This window comes from Oncorhynchus gorbuscha, linkage group LG04 (assembly GCF_021184085.1).
Source record: "Oncorhynchus gorbuscha isolate QuinsamMale2020 ecotype Even-year linkage group LG04, OgorEven_v1.0, whole genome shotgun sequence".
In the NCBI taxonomy this organism is placed as follows: domain Eukaryota; kingdom Metazoa; phylum Chordata; class Actinopteri; order Salmoniformes; family Salmonidae; genus Oncorhynchus; species Oncorhynchus gorbuscha.
In genome coordinates, this window is record NC_060176.1 from 11,685,764 (window position 1) to 11,713,366 (window position 27,603).

The 27,603-nt window shown below is 43.8% G+C and overlaps 1 protein-coding gene across 3 annotated transcripts; it reads right to left on the reverse strand.

The window, feature by feature from the left end:
- Positions 1 to 27,597, reverse strand: LOC124033663 (anoctamin-5-like). 3 transcript variants are annotated; one of them, XM_046345819.1, is made up of 21 exons: positions 27,287 to 27,597; positions 20,038 to 20,085; positions 16,331 to 16,401; positions 13,971 to 14,078; positions 13,230 to 13,298; positions 11,601 to 11,885; positions 11,293 to 11,412; positions 11,064 to 11,179; positions 10,364 to 10,498; positions 7,950 to 8,055; positions 7,583 to 7,643; positions 7,314 to 7,465; positions 7,132 to 7,206; positions 6,786 to 7,014; positions 6,358 to 6,536; positions 2,629 to 2,726; positions 2,310 to 2,431; positions 1,894 to 2,099; positions 1,512 to 1,714; positions 1,210 to 1,315; positions 1 to 1,009 (listed from the first exon to the last, which is right to left on the reverse strand). In XM_046345819.1, exons 1-21 carry the CDS (start codon positions 27,360 to 27,362, stop codon positions 785 to 787), a joined length of 2,790 nt encoding a protein of 929 aa, XP_046201775.1. In that variant the 5' UTR covers positions 27,363 to 27,597; the 3' UTR covers positions 1 to 784. The 3 variants fall into 3 exon arrangements, with proteins under 3 accessions (XP_046201775.1, XP_046201777.1, XP_046201776.1); XM_046345821.1 differs by having other exon boundaries at positions 20,038 to 20,137; XM_046345820.1 differs by lacking the exon at positions 20,038 to 20,085 and having other exon boundaries at positions 27,287 to 27,596.
- Positions 27,598 to 27,603: the final 6 nt, after the last annotated feature.

A 27,603-nucleotide genomic window follows, 5' to 3' on the forward strand; every position in this document is an offset into this window, starting at 1 on the left:
AAAAACGGCTGCATTGGGCCTTTAATTTACAGTTTTTGCATCGACTCCCATGAAAATATCTCATACATGTCAGTAACGCAAGGAAAACACATCACATTCAATGTAGCCCAGCTAGAGCCAAATTGAAGCAGATAACATGCCAACATTTGAAGGCAAAAAAATTCGATTTTTATATGTTACATTCTATCAAACATGCATATTTCTTTAAAGGTAATTTATTAGATAGCTGCTGATAAAAGCCATGGGATATCTTTGGCAGTCTTTGCTGGACATTTGTTAGTAACATATTATGACATTGTAGATAAAGTGAGCATTAGATGACATTTTTTTCAAGAAGCTGTACATTGTCTGGTACAATATCATGAATCCCAATAGCATTTAACAAGTTGGCACATACTTTTGTAGGATTCCATAATATCCCATCACGATCAACACTGGCACTGAATGACTGAAACAGTTGCAAGAAACCTCATTGCACAGAAGATATGAAGCAAGCTGAACAATAGGAGCTTGCATTGCAACAGCATTGGACGCTGAGAAAAGAGGACGAGATGTGGCCATCGATCAAATTAATCCGTCCCTTCCTCCAATGAAAGTCCTAATATAGGCGAAAAGGTTGAAATCTGCTAGCTGCTCATTAGAAAATGAACAAACAACAAAACATAGAGAAACAGTTGATAGGATTGCCCCACTGACAGAAGCCCTTTACTGTACTTCTGTTTGCCTTCAGTGGAGGAGACTTCACAGCAACACCCTGGTGGGTGTGAGTTTATTGATTGGGGGCCTACAGGCACTCTGATAACATGTCATGCTTGTCGGTGGCAGTGCAGACCTCAGGGTTGGGTTCAATGATAAAACTCTGACTCAGCTGGATCTTGAGCTTCTCAACCTCGTAGTTGTGCAGGTATTCCTGGATGAGGTAACGTTCCCGTTTGATCCGAGCCTTCACCTCGGATGGCACATCCGGTATCAGCCAGGCCACAAAGAACTTCACCACAAACACCACGTGCTGATGGGAAAGGAAGAGGGTTTTTACAGAGCATACCATTATCACACACTCACCTTATGAAGTGCAGATGATAACATGTTGAAAGACAGTGATAGCAAAGATTGGGCTCTGCTGCATACTGTATATAATGGAGAGAGGCACCTGCTGGTTTAGAGTGGAGAGATGTGCTGTGTTCCATACACATATTTTGGATGGCTTACCTCCATGATAATGATGAAGGCCAGTTTGGCTGCCAGGATGTGCCAGAATTGCATAGTGTGGGAGTACTGCCTCTGGTGGCGTGGAGGGTAGCGGTAGTCACGGTACCTGAGACAATATATAGGGCCAATGTCAAGACACACCAACTACATACAATCGTGCTAAACCCCAAGCATTGACCTGTCCTCTGTAAACATCTGGATTAATACAAATCACAGCTTCATAGTCAAGACGTCAAGTGAAGTCAAGACAAAGGGTATTTAAATGTGCAAGTGAGTGGCCTGGCATTGTAGTCGCTTCCCACCTGCAGGTGGTGATGAAGGAGCTGTTGAACCAGGCAGGAATCGCCCCCTCCTCGGGCGTACTGAGGAGAGGGATCTGGGAGATGTCATACACTGACAGGCTGTTGTTGATGTAGCCACTCATGGTGGCCTCAGAGCCAGGGTGGTAGGCATACAGGTAGACCAGGCGGGGGATCATGTCTGAAGTAAAGGCCATGATGAATGCCTGGGGAGATGAGAGAGCATGAGAGGGGATTCAAGACACACTGAACTATTGAATTATTGTATTTTGATTATACAGTATATATGAATTATAAAATGGGGCTGTTTAACAATAAATCCATAGATTTGAACACTTGATAACAACAATGTGGCTACAGCTTAATAACATTTAATCCTACTCACATTGGTGACAACGGACAAGATGGCCACCACATTGAGGATCTCCTGCCATGCTCCGATGTTGTGGGCCTTGGCTGCCACAGGCCGGCGGAATTGGGTGGTGAACTTCCAGGAGTCCACTCTGACCTCCAGGATGTTGTTACAGAGGGCCAGCAGGGGGGCCAGGGGGAAAGAGGCCACAAATAGAGTGATGAAGCCAAACTGGATTACTGCAGAGAGAGAGAGAGAGAGAGAGAGAGAGAGAGAGAGAGAGAGAGAGAGAGAGAGAGAGAGAGAGAGAGAGAGAGAGAGAGAGAGAGAGAGAGAGAGAGAGAGAGAGAGAGAGAGAGAGAGAGAGAGAGAGAGAATGTTGATGAACAGCCCTACACCGTCTCCTGTCTATGTGGGAAGAGAGTGAAGTGGGTTAAGGGCCTCCTTACCCATCTCCAGGTACTCATAGAACAGGCCCAGCTGGCTGAAGTTCTGCAGGTCGTGGTCCTGCTCCCAGCGGCTGTACTGGTCTTTCCGGGCCTTCCTGCTGCACCACCAGTTCCTCAGCAGCCTGACAGGATATAATATAGATCAAGAGAATACTGAACTCTGAGGAGGGCACGTGTACAAATTACATACTGAATGTCAGACATCTTTAACAAGTTCAAGCTGGTTCACACCCCATGGTGGAGTAGATATGCAACTGAAAGGTCATCGAGGTACATTTCGCAGTCTATCAGAAGTAGGTCAGAGGTCAGTGAAACTCACGGCAGTAGGGCCTCCTGGATGTTCCCACACACCTGCTTCCCTGTCATGACAATCACCAGCTGTGTGGTCAGCTCAATCAGACAGCCTCCTGGGTCACACTGGGACAAATTGCAGTGGGTGTTTAACAGTTATCAGTGATCTTCCGGCGCCGACTGAGATGGCCGCCTCGCTTCGCGTTCCTAGGAAACTATGCAGTTTTTTGTTTTTTTACGTGTTATTTCTTACATTAGTACCCCAGGTCATCTTAGGTTTCATTACATACAGTCGAGAAGAACTACTGAATATAAGATCAGCGTCAACTCACCATCAGTACGACCAAGAATATGTTTTCCGCGACGCGGATCCTGTGTTCTGCCTTACAAACAGGACAACGGAATGGATCGCATGCAGCGACCCAAGGAAACGACTCCGAAAAAGAGGGAAACGCGGCGGTGTTCTGGTCAGACTCCGAAAAAGGGCACATCGCGCACCACTTCCCAGTATTCTTCTTGCCAATGTCCAGTCTCTCGACAACAAGGTTGATGAAATCCGAGCAAGGGTGGCATTCCAGAGGGATATCAGAGACTGCAACGTTCTCTGCTTTACGGAGACATGGCTTACTGGGAAAACGCTATCCAGGGCGGTACAGCCAACGGGTTTCTCCACGCATCGCGCCGACAGAAACAAACATCTCTCTGGTAAGAAGAGTGGAGGGGGCGTATGCCTCATGACTAACGGGACATGGTGTGATGAAGGAAACATACAGGAACTCAAATCCTTCTGTTCACCTGATTTAGAATTCCTCACAATCAAATGTAGACCGCATTATCTTCCAAGAGAATTCTCTTCGATTATAATCACAGCCGTATATATCCCCCCCAAGCAGACACATCGATGGCTCTGAACGAACTTTATTTAACTCTTTGCAAACTGGAAAACATTTATCCGGAGGCTGCATTCATTGTAGCTGGGGATTTTAACAAAGCCAATCTGAAAACAAGACTCCCTAAATTTTATCAGCATATCGATTGCGCAACCAGGGGTGGTAAAACCTTGGATCACTGTTACTCTAACTTCCGCGACGCATATAAGGCCCTGCCCCGCCCCCTTTCGGAAAAGCTGACCACGACTCCATTTTGCTGATCCCTGCCTACAGGCAGAAATTAAAACAAGAGGCTCCCACGCTGAGGTCTGTCCAACGCTGGTCAGACCAAGCTGACTCTACACTCCAAGACTGCTTCCATCACGTGGATTGGGACATGTTTCGTATTGCGTCAGATGGGAATATTGACGAATACGCTGATTCGGTGTGCGAGTTCATTAGAACGTGCGTCGAAGATGTCGTTCCCATAGCAACGATAAAAACATTCCCTAACCAGAAACCGTGGATTGATGGCAGCATTCGCGTGAAACTGAAAGCGCGAACCACTGCTTTTAATCAGGGCAAGGTGTCTGGCAACATGACTGAATACAAACAGTGCAGCTATTCCTCCGTAAGGCTATCAAACAAGCTAAGCGTCAGTACAGAGACAAAGTGGAATCTCAATTCAACGGCTCAGACACAAGAGGCATGTGGCAGGGTCTACAGTCAATCACGGACTACAAGATGAAATCCAGCCCAGTCACGGACCAGGATGTCTTGCTCCCAGGCAGACTAAATAACTTTTTTGCCCGCTTTGAGGACAATACAGTGCCACTGACACGGCCTGCAACGGAAACATGCAGTCTCTCCTTCACTGCAGCCGAGGTGATTAAGACATTTAAACGTGTTAACCCTCGCAAGGCTGCAGGCCCAGACGGCATCCCCAGCCGCGCCCTCCGAGCATGCGCAGACCAGCTGGCCGGTGTGTTTACGGACATATTCAATCAATCCCTATACCAGTCTGCTGTTCCCACATGCTTCAAGAGGGCCACCATTGTTCCTGTTCCCAAGAAAGCTAAGGTAACTGAGCTAAACGACTACCGCCCCCGTAGCACTCACTTCCGTCATCATGAAGTGCTTTGAGAGACTAGTCAAGGACCATATCACCTCCACCCTACCTGACACCCTAGACCCACTCCAATTTGCTTACCGCCCAAATAGGTCCACAGACGATGCAATCTCAACCACACTGCACACTGCCCTAACCCACCTGGACAAGAGGAATACCTATGTGAGAATGCTGTTCATCGACTACAGCTCGGCATTCAACACCATAGTACCCTCCAAGCTCGTCATCAAGCTCGAGACCCTGGGTCTCGACCCCGCCCTGTGCAACTGGGTACTGGACTTCCTGACGGGCCGCCCCCAGGTGGTGAGGGTAGGCAACAACATCTCCTCCCCGCTGATCCTCAACACGGGGCCCCACAAAGGTGCGTTCTGAGCCCTCTCCTGTACTCCCTGTTCACCCACGACTGGTGGCCACGCACACCTCCAACTCAATCATCAAGTTTGCGGACGACACAACAGTGGTAGGCTTGATTACCAACAACGACGAGACGGCCTACAGGGAGGAGGTGAGGGCCCTTGGAGTGTGGTGTCAGGAAAATAACCTCACACTCAACGTCAACAAAACTAAGGAGATGATTGTGGACTTCAGGAAACAGCAGAGGGAACACCCCCTATCCACATCGATGGAACAGTAGTGGAGAGGGTAGCTAGTTTTAAGTTCCTCGGCATACACATCACAGACAAACTGAATTGGTCCACTCACACTGACAGCGTCGTGAAGAAGGCGCAGCAGCGCCTATTCAACCTCAGGAGGCTGAAGAAATTCGGCTTGTCACCAAAAGCACTCACAAACTTCTACAGATGCACAATCGAGAGCATCCTGGCGGGCTGTATCACCACCTGGTACGGCAACTGCTCCGCCCTCAACCGTAAGGCTCTCCAGAGGGTAGTGAGGACTGCACAACGCATCACCGGGGGCAAACTACCTGCCCTCCAGGACACCTACACCACCCGTTGTTACAGGAAGGCCATAAAGATCATCAAGGACATCAACCACCCGAACCACTGCCTGTTCACCCCGCTATCATCCAGAAGGCGAGGTCAGTACAGGTGCATCAAAGCTGGGACCGAGAGACTGAAAAACAGCTTCTATCTCAAGGCCATCAGACTGTTAAATAGCCACCACTAACATTGAGTGGCTGCTGCCAACACACTGTCATTGACACTGACCCAACTCCAGCCATTTTAATAATGGGAATTGATGGGAAATGATGTAAATATATCACTAGCCACTTTAAACAATGCTACCTTATATAATGTTACTTACCCTACATTATTCATCTCATATACATATGTATATACTGTACTCTACAACATCGACTGCATCCTTATGTAACACATGTATCACTAGCCACTTTAACTATGCCACTTTGTTTACTTTGTCTACACACTCATCTCATATGTATATACTGTACTCGATACCATCTACTGTATGCTGCTCTGTACCATCACTCATTCATATATCCTTATGTACATGTTCCTTATCCCCTTACACTGTGTATAAGACTGTAGTTTTGGAATTGTTAGTTAGATTACTTGTTGGTTATCACTGCATTGTCGGAACTAGAAGCACAAGCATTTCGCTACACTCGCATTAACATCTGCTAACCATGTGTATGTGACAAATAAAATTTGATTTGATTTGATTTGAGTTAGGTTTGAGATCAAAACATAAATACTGTAGCTTATTCTTCAAAAGGTGTGAGTTTCATATAGTAGAATATGTTCATATAGTGTAGATGGTGTGTGACAAAGCTCACCTCCTCGTTTCTCAGCCTGCTGTATTTGCCAAACATGTACGTGTAGTTGCCTGGGTAACCCACAAACTTGCCCTTGAAGAAGGCCACGTAGAAACATGAAGAATAGTAGTTGACAAACTGGAAGAGGAACATCTTCATTGTCAACTTGTTTTCATACTCCAGATGTGTCTTGGGAATTTCTGTTGGAGCAAGTAGTTGGAGGTCAAAGCCATTCAAGGCACACCAGCTACCTAAACTAATGGGTGCAAAGTACTGCTGAGGTATGAGTGAATCTTTAGGAGAAAAAATGTTTTAAAAAATAAATGAGTAGGAAATGTATAGTTAATGTGACCTGGGGAAAACATCACTTTAACTTGATGTGCCATCTGTGTTCCATCTCCCTGCATTTCCTGATCTAATCGCCATGATAGCGAGCTACTCCTCCTCACCCATATCAGTGATCCAGATGGCCACTCGCTCATAGAAGAAGTTAAGGATCATAATGATGACAAAGTTGATAAAGGAGGCGGTGACAGAGGTAGCGAGCTGCGGGGTGATGAGAGAGCCCACCAGATGGATCTTCTTAGTGGGGCTGTCCTTCATGATGCTGGCGAAGGCTGCATACACAGCCAGCCTGTAGACTATCACCCCAGTGATACAGGCCACAATCAGAAGCATCTGTGGAGAATACAAAAGCCACATGCTACAGTGCACATACAGCACACATACAGTATACTGCACACTGGCAAACAAATTCTTGCAGACACAGAGAGTTGGTGTAGTATGTTGGCTTACCCAGAACAGAACAGTAACCCCGGAGAGACAAAAGCGACCACACTTTTTGGGGAGGGGTAGGTATGGCTCCATTTCCTGCACAATAACAAATCATGGAAAGCCTAGTCAGTAGTTTACATTGAATACTTTAGAATTTGCACAGTATTACAAGTAGTGTGTAATAACCAGCTGGCAGCACGTACCTCGGTGATCCGGTTGAGTCTCTGGTCAGTGCACTTGGTCTCAAACTCCGGGCGGATCTGGAGCTGCTGCTGCTCCTCCTCGAAATCCACCAGGTCCCACTCATACTCCAACTGGGCCTGGCGCCGCTTCCAGAACTCCAGGAACAGAGTCACTGCAGAACCGATAGGGTCATTACACTCTAACAGTAACCGTCTGACTCCCTCACAGGGGATGTACTGTAATTCTCCAACAGGGTAATGCAGTAACAACAGAGTGGACAGACACTTACCCCAGATCCCCATAAACATGGCAAAGAACACGGTCCCCTCGTTATCAAACAGATGGGATTGCTGGAAGAGGGAACATGGGACAGGATGAGCTCCTAACCATCCAGAGGAAATGACATGCTGTGCTTTGGCCACAGCAATATGACATACTGCACACTCAGCATGGAAGATTTCACTGGCTTTGATCGACAGGCTGGTTTAAACAATAAGCTAAGCACGCAGAATATTTACACAGCCATTATTTTTTAAAGTGTGAAGAGCCATCAATAATTAGATGTAATGGCCAATCATCAAGAGATTATGATTAGCCATTTGAGGAAAGATTACATTGTGACTGAATGACAGAATAAAATGTGTATGTTCCCTTACCCAGGATGAGAGGCACGTGGAGTTGAGCTTCCAGTAACTACACTTCTTATCACACAGCGGACACATCACAATACTCCCTCCAATGCTGGGGTCACAGATCTCCTTACTGTGGGAGAGATAAATAGGAGGAATAGAAAGTGGGAAAGGACATTCATACATTTGATATGACGTGACTTTACATGTCCTGTATAGACTGACAGAGTTGCGTGATTTAGTGTACTGTTGGATGTGCAACAACAAAGATGTTTTTTTTTACACAATTATTATTAATATACTGAATACACACCATTAGGTGTGTGTGTGTGTGTGTGTGTGTATGAGAGCCTACTTGGGCATGATTCAAAGGCTGTGTTTAAACAGGCAGCCCAATAATTTGTATTTTGAACATTGAGATCAGATCTTAGTTGTTGTTACTTTAAAAAAAAAACTTTTGCACTTTTTAAACTCGGACAAAACAGAGAGGCTTGTTCTAGGTCCCAAGAAACAAAGAGATCTTCTGTTGAATCTGACAATTGATCTTGATGGTTGTACAGTCGTCTCAAACAAAACTGTGAAGGACCTTGGTGTTACACTGGACCCTGATCTCTCTTTTGACGAACATATCAAGAATATTTTGAGGACAGCTTTTTCATCTTCATAACATTGCAAAAATCAGAAACTTTCTATCCTAAAATGATGCAGAAAAATGTATCCATGCTTGTCACTTCTAGATTAGACTACTGCAATGCTCGACTTTCCGGCTACCCTGGATAAAGCACTAAATAAACTTCAGTTAGTGCTAAACACGGCTGCGAGAATCTTGACTAGAATCAAAACATTTGATCATATTACTCCAGTGCTAGCCTCCCTACACTGGCTTCCTGTTAAGGCTAGGGCTGAATTTCAAGGTGTTACTGCTAACCTACAAAGCATTACATGGGCTTGCTCTTACCTATCTTTCCGATTTGGTCCTGCCGAACATACACTATTGTCACAAGATGCAGGCCTCCTTACTGTCCCTAGAATTTCTAAGCAAACAGCTGGAAGCAGGGCTTTCTCCTATAGAGCTCCATTTTTATGGAATGGTCTGCCTATCCATGTGAGAGACGCAGACTCTGTCTCAACCTTTAAGTCTTTATTGAAGACACATCTCTTCAGTAGGTCATATGATTGAGTGTAGTCTGGCCCAGGAGTGTAAAGGTAACAGAAAGGCTCTGGAGCAACGAACGGCCCTTGCTGTCTCTGCCTGGCTAGTTCCCCTCTCTCCACTAGGATTCTCTGCCTCTAACCCTATTACTGGGGCTGAGTCACTGGCTTACTGGTGCTCTTCCATGATGTCCCTAGGAGGGGTGCGTCGAGTGGGTTGAGTCCCTGACGTGATCTTCCTGTCTGGGTTGACGCCCCCCTCGGGTTCGTGCTGTGGTGGAGATCTTCGTGGGCTATACTCGGCTTTGTCTCAGGGTAATAGGTTGCTGGTTGAAGATATCCCTCTAGTGGTGTGGGGGCTGTGCTTTGGCAAAGTGGGTGGGGTTATATCCTGCCTGTTGGCCCTGTCCGGGGGTATCGTCGGACCGGGCCACAGTGTCTCCCGACCCCTCCTGTCTTAGCCTCCAGTGTTTATGCTGCGAAGGTTTATGTGTCAGGGGGCTAGGGTCAGTCTGTTATATCTGGAGTATTTCTTCTTTCTTATCCGGTGTCCTGTGTGAATTTAAGTGTGCTTCCTCTGATTCTCTCTCTCTTCTCTCGGAGGACCTCAGCCCTAGGACCATGCCTCAGGACTACCTGACCGGATGACTCCTTGCTGTCCCCAGTCCACCTGGTCATGCTGCTGCTCCAGTTTCAACTGTTCTACCTGCGGCTATGAAACCCTGACTTGTTCACAGGACGTGCTACCCTGTCCCAGACCTTCTGTTTTGGACTCTCTCTCTTCCGCACCTGCCGTCTCTAACTCTGAATGATCAGCTATGAAATCAAACTGACATTTACTCCTGAGGTGCTGACCTGTTGCAACCTCTACAACCACTGTGATTATTATTATTTGACCCTGCTGGTCATCTATGAACTTTTGAACATATTGGCCATGTTCTGTTATAATCTCCACCCGGCACAGCCAGAAGAGGACTGGCCACCACTCAGAGACTGGTTCTTCTCTAGGTTTCTTCCTAGGTTCTGGCCTTTCTAGGGAGTTTTTCCTAGCTACCGTGCTTCTACATCTGCATTGCTTGCTGTTTGGGGCTTTAGACTGGGTTTCTGTACATCACTTTGTGACATCGGCTGATGTAAAAAGGGCTTTATAAATTCATTTGATTGATTGATTGATCATCTGCCAATAATTGGGCGAAATATTAGAATTGGGCTGCCTGTTTAAATGCAGACAATTAACTGTTTTCCTATTTTTCAAATAAGGCACCTTTCTGCCCTCTGGTGGTACTAACCTTGTTAAATTGTCATCATAGCTTAGCACACCATAGGTAAAACATATGACACCCATGACCGCAGCAAAGAACAACATCTCTGTGTAGAAGCCCAGCCAGGCAAAGTAGATCCCAATCTTCTCCCCATAATACTTCCTGTTAACAACACAGACATAATTCAACTTATTTGGTATTAGGGAGTAGGGACACTTAGTATTTGCATGGTGTTATAGATCAGGGGTCCCCCCCATGTGCACAACACGTCTATTTCTATGGGCACAAGCTGTTGATGACACAAACTGTTCTCACCGCTCTTGTTGGTGGAGTGAATGTTGCAGGTTTAAAGCACATTTTCATGCAATTCTAGACATTTTGTCATTTCAAATGTCACATGAATACATACACATTAGAGTGACAAATTGTTACAACAATATCTATGGTCTAAAAAAACCTAAGTAAAAAAACGTTAGCTGACATTTCTGACAAGTTATAAATATCTCTCTAAGATATACAATGACTGACAAGAGGAACTGATGATGAACTACCCAATTTCGAAATTGCACCTTGTGCATTCTACTATTCCAACTTCCAAGTGTAAGTTTAAAGCCGGACTGAGCTCGCCCACTTCCCTCCCTCCCCTCCCCTCCCCCCGTTATAGACGTAGATCTTTGTGTCCATGCATGGGGGAAATGTAACCGATGTCCAGCCAATTTTATCTTACCTGATGAGGTTGAGGGGCTGCTCCTTGTAGAAACAGAGGAACCTAGCCCAATTCTTATAGAGGTGGTAGCGTTCGCTCTCACACTGCTCATTTGTGTTCCTCTCCCAGTATCGACACTGACAGCATAGAGGACAGGAGAATAATCAGCTCTAGTTTAGAAATAATCTTCACATGAAATCTACTGTGAGTATGTTGATGTGATGTAGGTGGGGCGTCACATGATTCTTACATCATGAAGTGGGAAGGCTGAGGTGTAGGTCCCGTTGTTCAGCAACCGCTTGATACCTTTCTTGTCTGTCTCCTTGAGGTCCTCTTTATGGTACGGACAGCGAGACAGGATGTAGTACACCTGACAGGAAGGGACATCAGGTCTGTGTGTGTGTGTGTGTGTGTGTGTGTGTGTGTGTGTGTGTGTGTGTGTGTGTGTGTGTGTGTGTGTGTGTGTGTGTGTGTGTGTGTGTGTGTGTGTGTGTGTGTGTGTGTGTGTGTGTGTGTGTGTGTGTCTCTCTGGATTCTGTGTTAAGATTCTGTACTCACTATTCTGTTGCGTGTGGAGGGGGGGAAGAAGGTGTCTTGGTTTTTGATGAGGAAGAAGTCTATCTTGTCCTTATCAAATGGAGAGGTGAAGTAGTCAGGCTGTGGGCGCATCACCTTCTCTGGCAGGCGGAACGGTCGGGAGAGCCACTCCAGTGGAACGTCCTGTCCGTGGGGGATGTCGCTTTCCTTAAAGGGAACCTTGATCTTCAGCACGTCAGCGTAGGTGGCCAACACCTCCCACGGGGCGTGGATCTTCAGGAAGTATGTTTTCAGATCATCCGAGTCCTAAGAGGAAAGAGTTGAGAGAGGACAGAGCGAGGCAATTTGACTGACCGTACAATTTAAGCACAAAAACAGAGGAATCATTTAAAATAGAGTACATTTATGATATTTAAAAAAAATCCATTTGAATATAGTACACATTTTCACCTAAAAGTTTGTAAAGAAAACATAGAAACAAACACTCTGTACAAAATATTAGGAACAGCTTCCTAATATTGAGTTAATTTCAGAACAGCCTCAATTCATCGGGGCATGGACAACAAGGTGACCCAAATGCTTCCCACAGTTGTGTCAAGTTGGCTGGATGTCCTTCGGGTGGTGGAACATTCTTGATACACACAGGAAACCATCAGACTGTTAAACAGCCACCACTAACATTGAATGGCTGCTTCCAACACACCAACTCAACTCCAGCCACTTTAATAATGGACATTGATGTAAAAATATATCACTAGCCACTTAAACAATGCTACTTAATATAATGTTTACATACCCTACATTACTCATCTCATATGTATATGCATATACTGTACTCTAGATCATCTACTGCATCTTTATGTAATACATGTATCACTAGCCACTTTAAACTATGCCACTTTGTTTACATACCCTACATTACTCATCTTATATGTATGTACTGTACTTGATACAATCTATGCATCTTGCCTATGCCGCTCTGTACCATCACTCATTCATATATCTTTATGTACATATTCTTTATCCCTTTACACTTGTGTGTATAAGGTAGTAGTTTGGGAATTGTTAGGTTAGATTACTCGTTGGTTATTACTGCATTGTCGGAACTAGAAGCACAAGCATTTCGCTACACTCGCATTAACATCTGCTAACCATGTGTATGTGACAAATACAATTTGATTTGAAACTGTTGAGCGTGAAAACCCCAGATGCGTTGCAGTTCATGACACACACCAACGTGTGCGCCTGGCATGTACTACCATACCCTGTTCAAAGGCACTTCAATCTTTTATCTTGCCTGTTCACCCTCTGAATGGCACATATACACAATCCATGTCTCAATTGTCTCAAGGCTTAAATATCCTTCTTTAACCTGTCGCCTCCATCTACACTGGTTGAAGGAATCATATAAGGTAAGCTTTCACCTGGATTCACCTGGTCAGTCTATGTTGTGGAAAGAGCAGGTGTTCCTAAAGTTTTGTACACTCAGTATATGTTAAAAACTCTTCTACCACTGAGGAAAGAAGACTGTGGAGTGAAATTCCCCTTTAAGAAATCTCTGCTGAGATATTCCCCACTTTGCAGTAACGAGATGTGCTGCTGCATGATGACCACTAGAGGACGACAGCGTGCCACAGATGGGTAACTCACCGATTTGTCCTCAGTCTCAAGCTCCAGTCCAGCCTTCTTAAGGTTGGCCTCAAACTCCCTCCTCCTCTCCTGTACAAATACAGAGACAGACACACATGCACTTTACGCAATAGCAAGGATCAGGGCAGAAAAGCATTTATCCTTGTATCTCCCCCTCTATCATCTCTGCTATCACTTTATCCTTCCTTGGATTCTAACTTCCCCATTCATTCTCATAATCTTTCCTTGGGAGGATCCATTTTCTTCTTGTAGAAGCTCTGTTGAAAGACTGCCTGGCACCAGTCACGGCATTCTCAAAGTCCAAAAATCAGAAGCTAGAGGGCCTTGTAATAATGAAATTTGGTCTGTCTATGGTCTGTCTGTGGCATGAAATCTTTGCTTCTCGGTCAAGAAAGAAGTGATGCAATTACCCCAACAACAAAGTTTCAACCACTGAGAACTTGTCAGCCACTTCCTTTTAGCCACCTTCTCCTCTTACCGCCCTGATTCAGGCTGATTATGAGTCATGGTCACGTGGTCAGTTGACCCCAGACACCGTCTTTACTGTGACAAAAGGTATTGCAACGGAAAACTAAAATAGCTGTGTTCTTATTGAAGTCGTTCAGGCTCAAAGCAAACCTGACCACTCCATTGTTAATGCTCTGTGCGGTCATGTCCGTGTTGATAAACTGCCATGTGTCTCTCTGTAACCACACAATGCTCTCTGTCACGGTGTTGATGATGGTGCGTTATGCTGCCCACCTGCTTCTTCTCTCCATCCTTGTCATCTAGGTACGACAGTATGAAGTCAATCCTGCGAACCCCGTCCCTGAAGAACACAGTGTCTTTGTTCTGCTGTAGTCTGTCCGTCTGGAGGGCAGACAGAGAAGAGTGTCAGAACACTAACCCACACAAACTATTTCTCTCCTCCTATGAACAGCGAACATCTGCTTACTGAATGTGACGATGCATGTTAAATGCACATTAAAAGTACATGGTCGTAGTTTAGTATATCGTTTAGGACACACCCGAAATGGAATAAACACATTTATTTTGTAATGAGTGTGGACTTTCTTTTGTGTGCTTTGTCTTATGTAACATGAATAGGAGTCAGGAGGCAGTGGATCCTGGACATTTTCCAGTGAAGGCATGCCTATCATTATGCTAAACGTAGCCCTCAACTGTGGCAAGCAAAGTGGTACATACTGCACTAGTGCCTGAAATTAACCTTTTGTTTTTTATAATAACGTTAAACCTAATCTTGATATTCTCAGATCATCCCAGACCAGTATACAGCCACTTCTTGATTCAAGCCCCAAACCTGGCACAGACAATACTCTTCAATCACAATGCTCCACACTCCAGTTTGCCAGGGTCCAGTTTCTCAGTTCAACACGCCACACGTCAGTTTATTTATAAGCATATTAATCATGTGCAGGAGAAAGCACCCTCGTCAAAAAGTAAAATGTTTGTGAAATTCAGGAGATTGTATATGCAGTGGGTTAAAGGCTGTTTCTCAACTAGGTTTGTTTACTCCTGGTTTGTTTACTCCTGGTTTTATTCCACCTGAGGGGTACAGCGAAGTATTTACAGTGGGTTAAAGGCTGTTTCTCAACTAGGTTTGTTTACTTGGTTTTATTCCACCTGTGGGTTAACAGTGGGTTAAAGGCTGTTTCTCAACTACGTTTGTTTACTCCTGGTTTTATTCCACCTGAGGGGTACAGTGAAGTATTTACAGTGGGTTAAAGGCTGTTTCTCAACTACGTTTGTTTACTCCTGGTTTTATTCCACCTGAGGGGTACAGCGAAGTATTTACAGTGGGTTAAAGGCTGTTTCTCAACTACGTTTGTTTACTCCTGGTTTTATTCCACCTGAGGGAAAACACAGTGGGTTAAAGGCTGTTTCTCAACTACGTTTGTTTACTCCTGGTTTTATTCCACCTGAGGGGTACAGCGAAGTATTTACAGTGCTATGCTCTGCAGTCAGGAACAGAGGGAAAACACCTTAGACACAGCCTTGGACCTGAAGTGGAGGAAAATGGCTTTTCTTGGTCCAATCGGCTAAGATTATGTTCACCAATTCCAGGTCTTACATCATCTTTTGAACCTCAATTGTGAAGAAGGATTGCCTGTGTGGGGTCTGTTTCACTGTGTGACTAGGAGGAAATGTGCTTCAGTCCAATTAGCTTAGTGTGTGACAAAACAGAGGCGGGTCCCTATAATACAGAGGTATCCTGGCTCTGGAGGACGGGAAGAGAAACAGAGGCGGGTCCCTATAATACAGAGGTATCCTGGCTCTGGAGGACGGGAAGAGAAACAGAGCCCCTCCCCTTTTTGTTTATCAGTCCCCACACCCACAAACAGGGAGGAAGGAAACAGGGTGTGGATACAGCATATAACTCCAAAGATCATCAACAGAGTTAGGTTGTGAAAAGCATATTAGAACAATATGAAATGTATGGCCTTCCCCCTTCATGTGTCAAAGCACGCTTGAATATGAGTGAGAGAGAAAGTGTTCAAGTTCCCTCGTTCTTGAACAACAGATTAATGCTGGATAGAGAACACGGACACATAACAGACACAGTAATATTCTCTCTGTAGGCAGTATTTTAGTTTGTGCTTATTGCCTGGGGAGATCTGATAAAGAGAGGAGCTCTCTGAGAGACACTGAGGTCTTGCGACTGAACAATGAGAACTGTAGTGGAAAGAGGTCAGCTGTTTCCAACTTAGGCAAGTTACAGAAAGGCATGCAAAACAACCTATTTTCAATACACACTCACTATTGATCAAGAATATTGATCACGGATGAGGATCAATCAAGCATGTGGAGGAAGACTAAAAACAAAACACATAATCATACATTTCTTACAGCCAAATACGCACATAAGTGCAATTTTTTTAATCTACTAATCCAGTATACCTTAACATTTTGTTAACCTTTATGATGTAAAGAATTTGATGTGTTTTTGTTTGTTGCAGCGTTCAATTAATATGCCCGTTGCTTGTCAGAACACTGCTGCATTACAGCACAGAGAGCTTGGGAAGTCATCTAGGGCAGGGACACGGTAATGCAGAGGGAAAGGAGAGTGTCCAGGCAGGTCAACATGGGGTCATGGGACTCACCTCTGTCTGTCCAGGTAGCTGTGTACCTCCGTCCTCTACAAAGTTATTAAGACTGTGGCCATTACATTCCTCTGTGTAGAGAAAAGAAACACGAGCAGAGATTAGTTCCCATAAAGGGCAATCTGCAGTTGCTACATACATTTTTGGACTTAGGATATATAGTATAATGATATACTGCACTGAGGTATAGGTCTAAGGATTGCCCCTTTAACAGAAACTATTTACAATGTACAAATGACATAGTGATATGTGTACAGAAATGTGTAACCACTCATTTACTTGAGCGAAAGCAATGGGTTATTTGTCTATATATTTTACGTAATTATTCCAGCCTCATCACACCAACTAGCCTAATAGTTCATATGAGATACAACATACACTTGATATGGAAACACTTTTTCCCTGTGGTCAGATACCTTCACTACATACAGTCAATTGGCTAAATGAATCCTAGAAAAATAAAGCTGTTATTTAACTAAAACCTTCTCTATAAATTTGCCAATGATTTTGCAGATGATAAAGTCGGTCTCCCTCCTATTACGCAATAGTTCTATATTGAGAGCAGGGATTGCTGATGTGAAGAAAACAGCATTAGTCTGTTTAGCATCAGTGGAACTGTGTTGTGGTCAGATGTCAGAACAGCCCAACACAACACTGTGTTGACATGGACTGCCCTCATGGCAACAGCATGGTGAAATAGACATGAAGAGAAGAGCTCTCAGAGATAAAAACCAGGGGAAAGAACTAAACACATATACCTATACAAGACCAACTTTCACAAAAGCACACTTTCCATCTGGAGCCACAGACAGAGACACACAGCATTCCAGCAGCAGAGCAGAGCACTCCCCCAGCCTGGCAGACCCTGCTAGAGGGAATGTGCTCATGTTGCAGTGCTGCCTGCCGCCTGGTTATTTCTGAATGCTGGGAAACAAGCACTTCCCGTGGGGAGGTTAGGCCTCTACATGCACGGAGGGATGGGGGAGGGGGCAGAAGCCCAGTCAGAGGCCCTGTAGTTCCCTCAGACGTAACACAATCTAGCTTACCACAGGAAGGATTCCTTCTGCCCTGAGCCTTTCTTTCATTGGTTCTTTAAAAATATCCTACTCATCCAGAGGTTTGACTGAGTGCCTTGCAAGCCAATGAGAGGATCGAGGGAGCCGCTCTGTACAGCTGAGAGGTAAATTAAAGAGACAACTCATGAGGTAGTAATGATGTTGAGACTGCCAGCCAGATGAGTCTGAGCACAAGCATCCCTAACCCCTATGAAGGACTAGCAGAGGGTTGTGCCAAGCTGTGATGATTGTACTGCTAACAGTTATTATCAGTCCAGAGCTGAGCAAACACAGAGAGAGAGGGAGTGTGTTACCAAACAGGGACAATGCCACTTTTATTAGACATGTATATATAGCAGCACATCCACACACATGCAGAAAAAACACAGTATAGTATACATATAGTATACATACGTTCACATACACCTCAGCACCCAAGCAACACACATTTTTCAATGTTTTCCAAAATGAATACAATGGGAGACACATATCCTCAAATACAGTATGGTTAAACACATAAATACACTATTGTTTGTATATATCCCATATATTTAAAAGTATGTGAACACCCCTTCAAATTAGTGGATTTGGCTATTATTTCAGCCACACCCATTGTATAAGTGTATAAAATCAAGCACACAGCCATACAATCTCCATAGACAAACATTGGCAGTAGAATGGCCTTACTGAAGAGCTCAGTGACTTTCAAAGTGGCACGGTCATAGGAGGCCACCTTTTAAAATTTCTGCTCTGCTAGAGCTGCCCCGGTCAACTGTAAGTGCTGTGAAGTGAAAACGTCTAGGAGCAACAACGGCTCAGCCGCGAAGTGGTAGGCCACACAAGCTCATAGAACGGGACCGTCGAGTGCTGAAGCGCTTAAAAATGGTCTGTCCTCAGTGGCAACACCCACTCCCGAGTTCCAAACTGCCTCTGGAAGCAATGTCAGCACAATAACTGTTTGTCGGGAGCTTCATAAAATGGGTTTCCAAGGCCGAGCAGCCGCACACAAGTCTAAGACCGCCATGCGCAATGCCAAGCGTTGGCTGGAGTGATGTAAAGCTTGCCACCATTGAAAGCAAGTTCTCTGGAGGGATGAATCATGCTTCACCATCTTGCAGTCCGTCGGACGAATCTGGGTTTTGCGGATGCTAGGAGAACGCTACCTGCCTCAATGCATAGTGCCAACTGTAAAGTTTGGTGGATGAGGAATAATGGTTTGGGGCTGTTTTTCATGGTTCAGACTAGGCCCCTTAGTTCCAGTGAAGGGAAATCTTAAATGCAACATCATACAATGACATTCTAGACGATTCTGTGCTTCCAACTTTGTGGCAGCCATTTGAGGAAGGCCCTTGCCTGTTTCAGCATGACAATGCCCCCATGCACAAAGCGAGGTCCATACAGAAATGGTTTGTCGAGATCGGTGTGGAAGAACTTCTCTGGCCTGCACAGAGCTCTGACCTCAACCCCATCGAACACCTTTGGGATGCATTGGAAAGCCGATTGCGAGCCAGACCTAATCGCCCAACATCAGTCCCCGACCTCAATAATCCTTGTGGCTGAATGGAAGAAAGTACCCCCAGCAATGATCCAACATCTAATGGAAAGCCGTCCCAGCAGAGTGGAGGCTGTTATAGCACCAAAGGTGGGGACCGACTCCATATTAATGCCCATGATTTTGGAGTGCGATGTTTGATGAGCAAGTGTCCACATACTTTTGGTCACATAGTGTACCACCTCCTGGAACTAGACCCACATTCAGATAGTAGAAGATCTGTCTGCAGAACACCAACTTACTGTAAACACGTCTGTAGTCTCCAGCACACGCTAAATTAAACTGACATTGATAACCCCATCAAAGTCCTATAGAACATCTCATCCTACGGTAGCTGACCTACAAGTACCTTCAGTGGGTAGTCTGGAGTGATGAATATCTCACAGTCTTGCACATCCATTTAAGCAATAAGGTCCGAGGGGGTGTGGGCTGTTCTTATGCATGAAGCAACGCAGAGTGCCTGGATACAGCCCCTAGCTGTATCCAGGCTTTCAGCCAATCATCCTTCAAGGCTTAAACCACCCAGTTCATATTATTTCATATTATTTCTGGATAAATGCACTCAGTGCAGGTGTTCTTTCACCATCTGCTAGGTGTTGGCCTTAAGCCTTGGCCCTAGATCTTTATAAAGGGAGAGATCAAGCATGTTTCTGCTCAGGTTTCCCTTTCTGATATATCAACTAACCCACAGAGAGATGCACAGATAAAATTATCCCAACAAAATCACACAACAAAAATATATTTTAAAATGTCAAATATGGTACAGGTAAATTCAATAAAACGTAGCATATTGGATTTGAAAGGTCGTCTCCTTGCTTCCTGTACTAAATCAAATGGAGCGATCCACTGGTAAACCCAAGGCCTTGGCACTCACTCACACAGGACCAGAGGATGCAGAGTAGTATAGGGCTGGGTTTGGGCTATGAGGAGCCTGGCTCTGCAGCCGCTGGCATGAAGGGAGGCTGAGCAGCGAGCAAACAGCACAAGCCTCTGACAGCAGTACATACAGACACAGCCACTGACTATGAGGTGAGGTTAGGAGAGGATGAAAGGATGGATGGACAGACAGGTGTCACATTAAGCCTTTCGTCTGCCAGTACCTGTTAATAGTTTCATCCTGAATGCGGTCAGCACAGCAGGGCCCTCTTCTTCAGAGGAGAGACACAGGACAAAGGGGTTGGTCTGCTTAACAAAGTGCTGCTGGACATTGATAGATGCTTTTATGATATCATAGATACACAAATTCTGAATGAGAATATCTAGAGTAGCACCCACCAGACACAGACACACTAGCCTCAAACAAGAAGATCTGTTGTTAAATATGTTTGATATATTCTCTGTTTGGCTCAATCACAGCAAGTGGCAGTGTGAGGACAGGAATACATTATTCAAGGTTTATTTGTGGTATAAAGAAGCTGTCACCTTGATGCTGGTGAGGACCTAACAGCACCTGCGTCACCTGCTCCCACCGGTAGCACCCGTCTACTTTCCAGTGACTGTCACAGTGTCTTCTTGATTGTTTATTAATTCAGCCAGATAAACCTTTAGACAGCCTGGTAAATGATGTATTTTATCAGACCAAGCCAACTTGGTTAGCAATTTAAATGGTAATACGAGGCCTGAGCTACTGGGCTTCCACTGTTATTCATGTTTCAAGTTTTATTAGTCGTTTGGTACACAGGGCATTCCATGTCCAAGAAAATGTTTACAGGCTCCTTCTCGACAATGCAACAACAATAAGGAAATGTAAAAATATGAACAAAGTAAATGGCTAAGTAGAATAAAATATTTAGCATAAGTATAATACAAGAAGGCACAATTTATCAACAGCAGTTGTGATGTGTGTGTAGCATACATTTATATGTGTGTGTGTGTGTGTGTGTGTGTGTGTGTGTGTGTGTGTGTGTGTGTGTGTGTGTTTATATGTGTGTGTGTGTGTGTAGCATACATTTATGTGTGTGTGTGTGTGTGTGTAGCATACATTTATGTGTGTGTGTGTGTGTGTGTGTGTGTGTGTGTGTGTGTGTGTGTGTGTGTGTGTGTGTGTGTGTGTGTGTGTGTGTGTGTGTGTGTGTGTGTGTGTGTGTGTGTGTGTGTTAAGGTGAGGAGAGTCAGTGCAGGTGGTCAGTCCAGTTTAAGTGTTCAGAAGTCTGATGGCTTTTAGATAGAAACTGTCTATGTAGAAACTGTCTATGAAACTGTCTATGTCTATGTAGGTATCATACCTCATGCTCCAATTCTGTCTTCCCAATGGTAATGAAGTGAAGAGCTGATGGCTGGGGTGTGTTTGGTCCTTGATGATGCTGCAGGCCTTCCTCAGGCACCGTTTTGAGTAGATGTCCTGGAAGGGTGACAGCCCGGTTCCAGTAATGTGCTGGGCTGTATTCACCTCCCTCTGAAGGGACTTGCGGTCTGGCCGGAGAAATTCCTGACCGCACCAGGCCGTAATGCAACTGGTCAGGACGCTCTCGATGGTGCAACTGTAATATTTGGAGAGGACCCGGGATGGCATGTCAAATTTTCCAGCTGCCTTAGGAAGTAGAGACGCTGTTGCACCCTCTTGACAAGAGTGGTGGTGTTGTTGGTCCATGTCAAGTCCTCTATGATGTGGATGCTGAGGGACATGAAATTAGTGACTCTCTCTACTGCAGTCCTGTTGATGTGGATCGGGGAATGCTCCCTCCCATCCTGAAGTCAAGAATCAACTCCTTGGTTTTTCTGACGTTGACGGAGAGGTTGCTGTCCTTGCAACACAATGCCTGTTCACTTCCCTCGTCCCTATAGGCTGACTCATCGCTGTTGGTTATCAGACCTACGACCGTGGTGTCGTCAGCAAACTTGAGGTTGGAGTTGGTGTCGTGCCTAGCCACACAGCCGTTGGTGAACAGGGAGTACAGCAGAGGGCTGAGGACACCCCTGGGGGGGCCCCTGTGTTAAGAGTAAGTGAGGACTAGGTGTTGTTGCCTATCCCCACAGCCTGTGGTCTGCCCATCAGGAAGTCCAGGGTCCAGTTGCAGAGGGTGGTGTCCAGACCCAGGGCTCTGAGCATCAGCATCATCATATCACCAGAGAAAACTTATTGATGATGGAGAAATTGTTCTCTGATGAACTACAAAAGTGCGTCAATCTCATGTCATGTTAGGCCAGGGATTCTCACAGTTTATAATAGATAGAAATACAATTCATAATAGATTAAAAAAGACAGTTTATAATAGCTAAAAATACAGTTTATAATAGGCATTGTGATGCTGCACAGTGACGCTGTACCCTATTTAATTAGATGGATATCTAGACTAAAAGTTAAAGCATTACAATATGTCTGTATATACTGTAGGTCAATAAGTACTAAATGGAAATGATTGGCCCATTATGTGCCACTCATCCCCCACATAACTAGAGCTGATTAGTTTATCAGGGAAACACTGTAGGCCACACACTCACCACATTCTCATTGACTCATGACCAACATGGTAAGATAACCGGCCATATGTCTTATGGCCCTACAGACAGCAGATGGATCCTCTAGAAGGCCAGCATGTGAGGCTTGTGCAACATACATCCTATTGTTGAAAGATGTTAGTGTATGAGACACAATGAACCACAACAATGTCACTATGTTGCTACCATGGCCTGATGTGACCTATTATGTCTTAACTCTTATCATCCTTGTAGCTCCAGCTAAAAATAGCACCATGACATATCAGACTGGCTTCTTTTGACTGACTCAAACATACATGACTCATGGCTCCAATAGCCTTACTACTGACATCATCCCCAAGTTCATTTTCTCAGGGGAAAGACAACATACAGGATACGTCACTGAAATTACAATGGTTTCCTTACCCTGTAGGAAGAAAGACCAATCCATGTTTTGCTTTTGTTTACCTTGCTGAAGTAACCAAATGCTAACTTGAGGATTTTTAAATACATTTTATTTTATTTATTCATGTTTTAAATGAATCAGCATAGGGTCTATGTTTAGGGGGAAGCCATTCTAGTTTTGATTTAGATTTGGTTGAGTTGTCAACTAATGTGAATTCAAATGTGAAATCAACAAAACACCACGCAATTGTAATTAGGTTGTAAATTCTGTGAAAAAAAGATTCAATTCCCTTTTGTTGATGACTTTTTTCCAATCCAATCAGTTCTCCACGTTGATTCAGCGTCATCACATTACATTCTTTTGTTGAAATGACGTGGAAACAATGAGTCAACCAGTTTTTGTCCAGTTGGAAAGTTGTTCTGAATCCCTATTCTCACATCGTCTGTTGATGACTTTCTGCACGTGGAACAAACAAAATCTCCCTTCTTATCTCCAGGATACAACTGGCCTAGTCCCAGAAGGGAACTTTGCCTTGACAAAACTCTGAAAGTTAGATCAGTAGAGTGGAGCAATACCCCGGTGCCCCTCCCAGCGAGGGGTCGTGGGCAGAGCAGATAGCAGAATTCATACTTTATCTTCTCTAAAACAGACATGAAATGTAATTCTTCTAATACTATACTGTTTGAACGAGGCATTCTTGCATAAGGAGGAAAAGTAGAAATGTTAGAATATTACAGATTTTGTCCATCAGAATTATTCCCCTCATTTTTCTCATCTGCACCCTTTGGCCTTGTTGCGTACTGCATAATTGCCACTGAGGATATGGCAGAGAACATGAAAACAATCGTTTGTTCTTTGTTCTTCGTACCTTGTTGCCTGTTCAGATGTGATGCCCAGGTTAACCCACAGATAGAACATGGAATGCTTTGGCACAGAGCTTCCTAAACCCACAAAGCAACACAATCACAAAGCCCACTGTGATCAAGTGCATCGACCAATGTTACTCAAGATGTATATATTAAATCTGCTCATGGCCACTGAAATGTTATTGTGGAAGACCAAAGAAGGGATAATAACCAAATGGAGGTGAAATAAGAAAAGTCCAGGCGTGTAATGTTTTTATCAGAGAAGTATTTATATGAGAAGTGAGTTAACACTCTCACATATATTCAGATATTCAGATACTGCTCAGTCTGTCTAGCTCAGCTATCAAAGAGAACATTTAATTACTCAGCCAGTTTCCATGGCAACACTGGGGCTCCCCCTCGTCTGTGAGCCAAGATGAATTCACTGGCTTGCCCTCCGTAGCCAGATATAAAACCCCTTAAATGGAAGCGGTGCACAACTGTCTAATACGTTTCTTATTAGATCATCAATGATTAAGGGTGAGTGCTGTAATGCAAAAGATGATTATTTAGGCCTAGTTTGTGCCCGACTGTCCCTGATCAAGACCAATTAGGCATGCAGAATTAGGCATGCAGAATTGGAAACACGCTATGAAATTAATAGAGGTTTTAGTGCGATAGTGAGAGATGTTGTTTACTAATATTTGATAATACTACAGTGCCTTATCGGAACCTTTCAACAAAACTATTTTGGATAGGTAACTGATTTAGAGCCATAACAAGGCAGCCAGTGTGAGCATGTGGGGAATATAACTATGAAAATAAATTATTCTGCAATAGAACTGTATTATATAGATGCAGATGAACCTGAAGTCTATTCACGTTCAGTCCCTATATAAAACTGTCAACATGGTGATCCACAACACAGACGCACATATAAATAGATCTTTGTTATTGTGCAGGAAGGTTTTCCCTGATAACAGCCAACACAAAGCCGTTGGTGTGAAAGGGCAGTCTATCAACACAGAAGTCCACACCATCTAGACTCAGTGTGGGTAATCAGCCATACTGTGGATATTTACCAACAAGGAGCCTTAACACAAAAGGGCAAGTGACAGATTGTCCTTAAATTAACCTGCTCATTCAACTCACTACACATTGAGAACAGAAATACCTATTGTTCAGAGATAGTGGAACCTTATCACTTGGCCCTGTTTCTGTAATACCAAAATAAGTCAAATGGACAGCAGAGTCAACAGATTTTTCACCTAATCAACTCGAGGATTCAAACCAGCAACCTTTCAGTTACTGGCTCAACGCTCTTAACCACTAGGCGATCTGCAGCCCTACAGGGGTGAGATGCTGAGAGTAAACAGTGTGAGACAGGTTGGAGGGAAGCCGGACTGTTTCCATCCATCAGTGAACTTGCACCAACTCACTTCATTTCCCAGCAGAGAGACGGGTGTAACAATATCTCAAAACCATAATTACTGCGGCATTATTGAAACCATTTTACTGTCGACATTATGAATGGTCAAGTACTATTTTCTGTGAAGCCATACATAATACATTGCAGCCTACAAAGTATTTTTAACAAAAGGAACATTTGTAATTGTTCAAATCTGTTCATTACCCACAGCAGCTCTACATTTTCTGAGCTACTTCTCGACCAGCAACATTTCAGAGGGACCCTTGCTACCTTGACAGCTTAACACATTATGCAGTGGATGGCTGTATTTGGAGAAAAAGTCATCTCTGTGGGCAACTCTGTATAGGCACACTGCCACATTCTGACAAATTGTGACATTTTTGTTTTAACAAATGTGATCTAGTAATATATTCTGCATATATTCTGACCTTTACGGCCTATTTGTCACTAAGCACAATTGGAAAAACAGTAGTACTGTTACAGTCCAACTCCTCCCTACAGATCTCTTCAGTGAGTGACTGCTCAGTCAGTCCATAGCATCATGGTCTATTCCCTGTCTAAATTGGCACTCAAGGTAGAGAGACTATCAGCAGATAATTGTGTTTAAGTGTTCATGCACTCAATGTTAACAACTATCTGTTCTCCAGCGTGTGATTATGGGAGTATTACCTTGGGACAGTGTGGCACCACACAAAGCAAAGGTTATAGATATGGATTAGAGGCCTACTGAAGCCCTTTGACACATCCTGAAAATAGGAAATAACTGAAAACAATTAGCAATCCAATTTGTGTTGGATTTTACAAATCCATGATTAGACAGTTAAGGACAACCACATGCGATGGAGTGGAAATGTCTGCACATCAATGCAGATGTCTACCTATAACTTGCTTCCTTTTCGCCATGAAATTTCATGGAAAACATGAACATAGGACACAGCTTATTCACACAGGAGCACATTAAGGGGAGACGTAGGGGAGCAATACTGAAGTTATGGGGCAGTTAATGGTGTTTAAAAGGGCGGGCATGGCCACAACAATGGCCAGTTTCAAGCGGCATTCCTTGTGCAGTGTGGAGTGACTAATAAGTTCTCAATAGAGGGATATAGATAAGCAGAGTGCCGCTTGCATCAGCTTTACTAGGCCTATACATTAGCACAACAGATCAACCTTGCATTGAAGAAGACATCAATCTGCAATAATTATTTTATCACAAACCTGCTTGGAAATTATTAGAATTACATGATTATGAATAATATTTAACTTATTTGGACTCAATACTAATCACTTTGAATCTTGATGTGTAAATCAACAAAGAAATAGCCAAATACATGCCATTTTACATACTTCTGGAATGAGCTTTAAGTACCTGTCCAGTAAAAATCTCTTTCAAAAGTTAATATTCTGATAACTCATCCCCAAGTAATGTTGCTGACTCATGCGGCCAAAGCATAAATTGAAGAAAAAAAAACTTTAAAAAACCTGCTTCAAACTTGTATCTCAAACAGTTGTTTTAAAAAAATGATTGCGATTTCCTTATAGAGGATGATGTCATCCTCTAGATGGCCAATCAGCAGTCTACTAGCTAAATATTTTTTGGGGCCAATATATGACCACACCATTCCAACGCAGAAAACATAACATACTTAATTGCAATTTTTTTGGATTGAGAACGACTTCACTCATATTGTAATTAATGATTGGTCCTATTTCATATACATCTGGAAACACTGGACAGTTACTTTAATTTGTTAGTTTCTCAAACTTCAATTTTGTCCTTCTCTCTCCCAGTAGACCTGTCAGCATGTGAATGACGTCATTGCTTGTATTTTCAGTTATTTCAGAATTATTTTTCAAACCTTTACCATTTAGTTATACAACTGTGAAACACATGAAACTGTTTCCGAAACATATTATGTTATAAATAACATGTACATTCCATAACATTTGCGAATCTTTAGGCAAAACATTGTATGTGCCTCTCATCCAGGTAGCCCACTAAAGTACAGTGACATTTGGCACAGACAGAAGTAATAGCCATTAGCCAAACATTATTCCGAACCCAAATGATAGACAGTGGAATTTCTAGTCACAAAACTGATCGAAGTAGCCTTTGGTTGGATGTGTTTCCTTGAGCATTTTCTGAAAGCGCTATAGTAAACTTCTTAATAGCCAATGAAAACAACGATTATGGTATAGTCTACATTTACCGTGTATATTACCAAAGTAGGCTAATCTCTGAATGTGCTTTTTACCTCCAATCTGGGAGTCCATTGCGCTCTTCATTTCGATCAAAATGTCATCCCTTGCCTTTCCCGTTATTCTTCTCATCTCCACCGACTATGAGAAAGGAGTTGCTTTTTCTGGAAAGTGAGGACGGAGAGAGAGGATGCCACCCCACGACTCGATCCTCGACCGACTGTATTTGAGTTTGAGGCTTGGGTTTCACACCAAAAATCAACGATTCTGGCATTCATTGGCTGAAATAATAGCCCAACATTGTCTTGACATATCCTATCATATTATGATTGCACTCATACTGCTTCTCTATCCACGATACATATTAAAGGGG

Bases quoted from the DNA above. Each gene is read 5' to 3' on its own strand.
- LOC124033663 (XM_046345819.1), bottom strand. From the start codon at position 27,362: ATGAGAAGAATAACGGGAAAGGCAAGGGATGACATTTTGATCGAAATG. The intron at 7,644-7,949 runs GTAAGGGAACAT...TCCCTCTTCCAG, and splicing joins CCACGTGCCTCTCATCCTGG to CAATCCCATCTGTTTGATAA. The intron at 2,100-2,309 runs GTAAGGAGGCCC...CTCTCTCTGCAG, and splicing joins CTATGAGTACCTGGAGATGG to TAATCCAGTTTGGCTTCATC.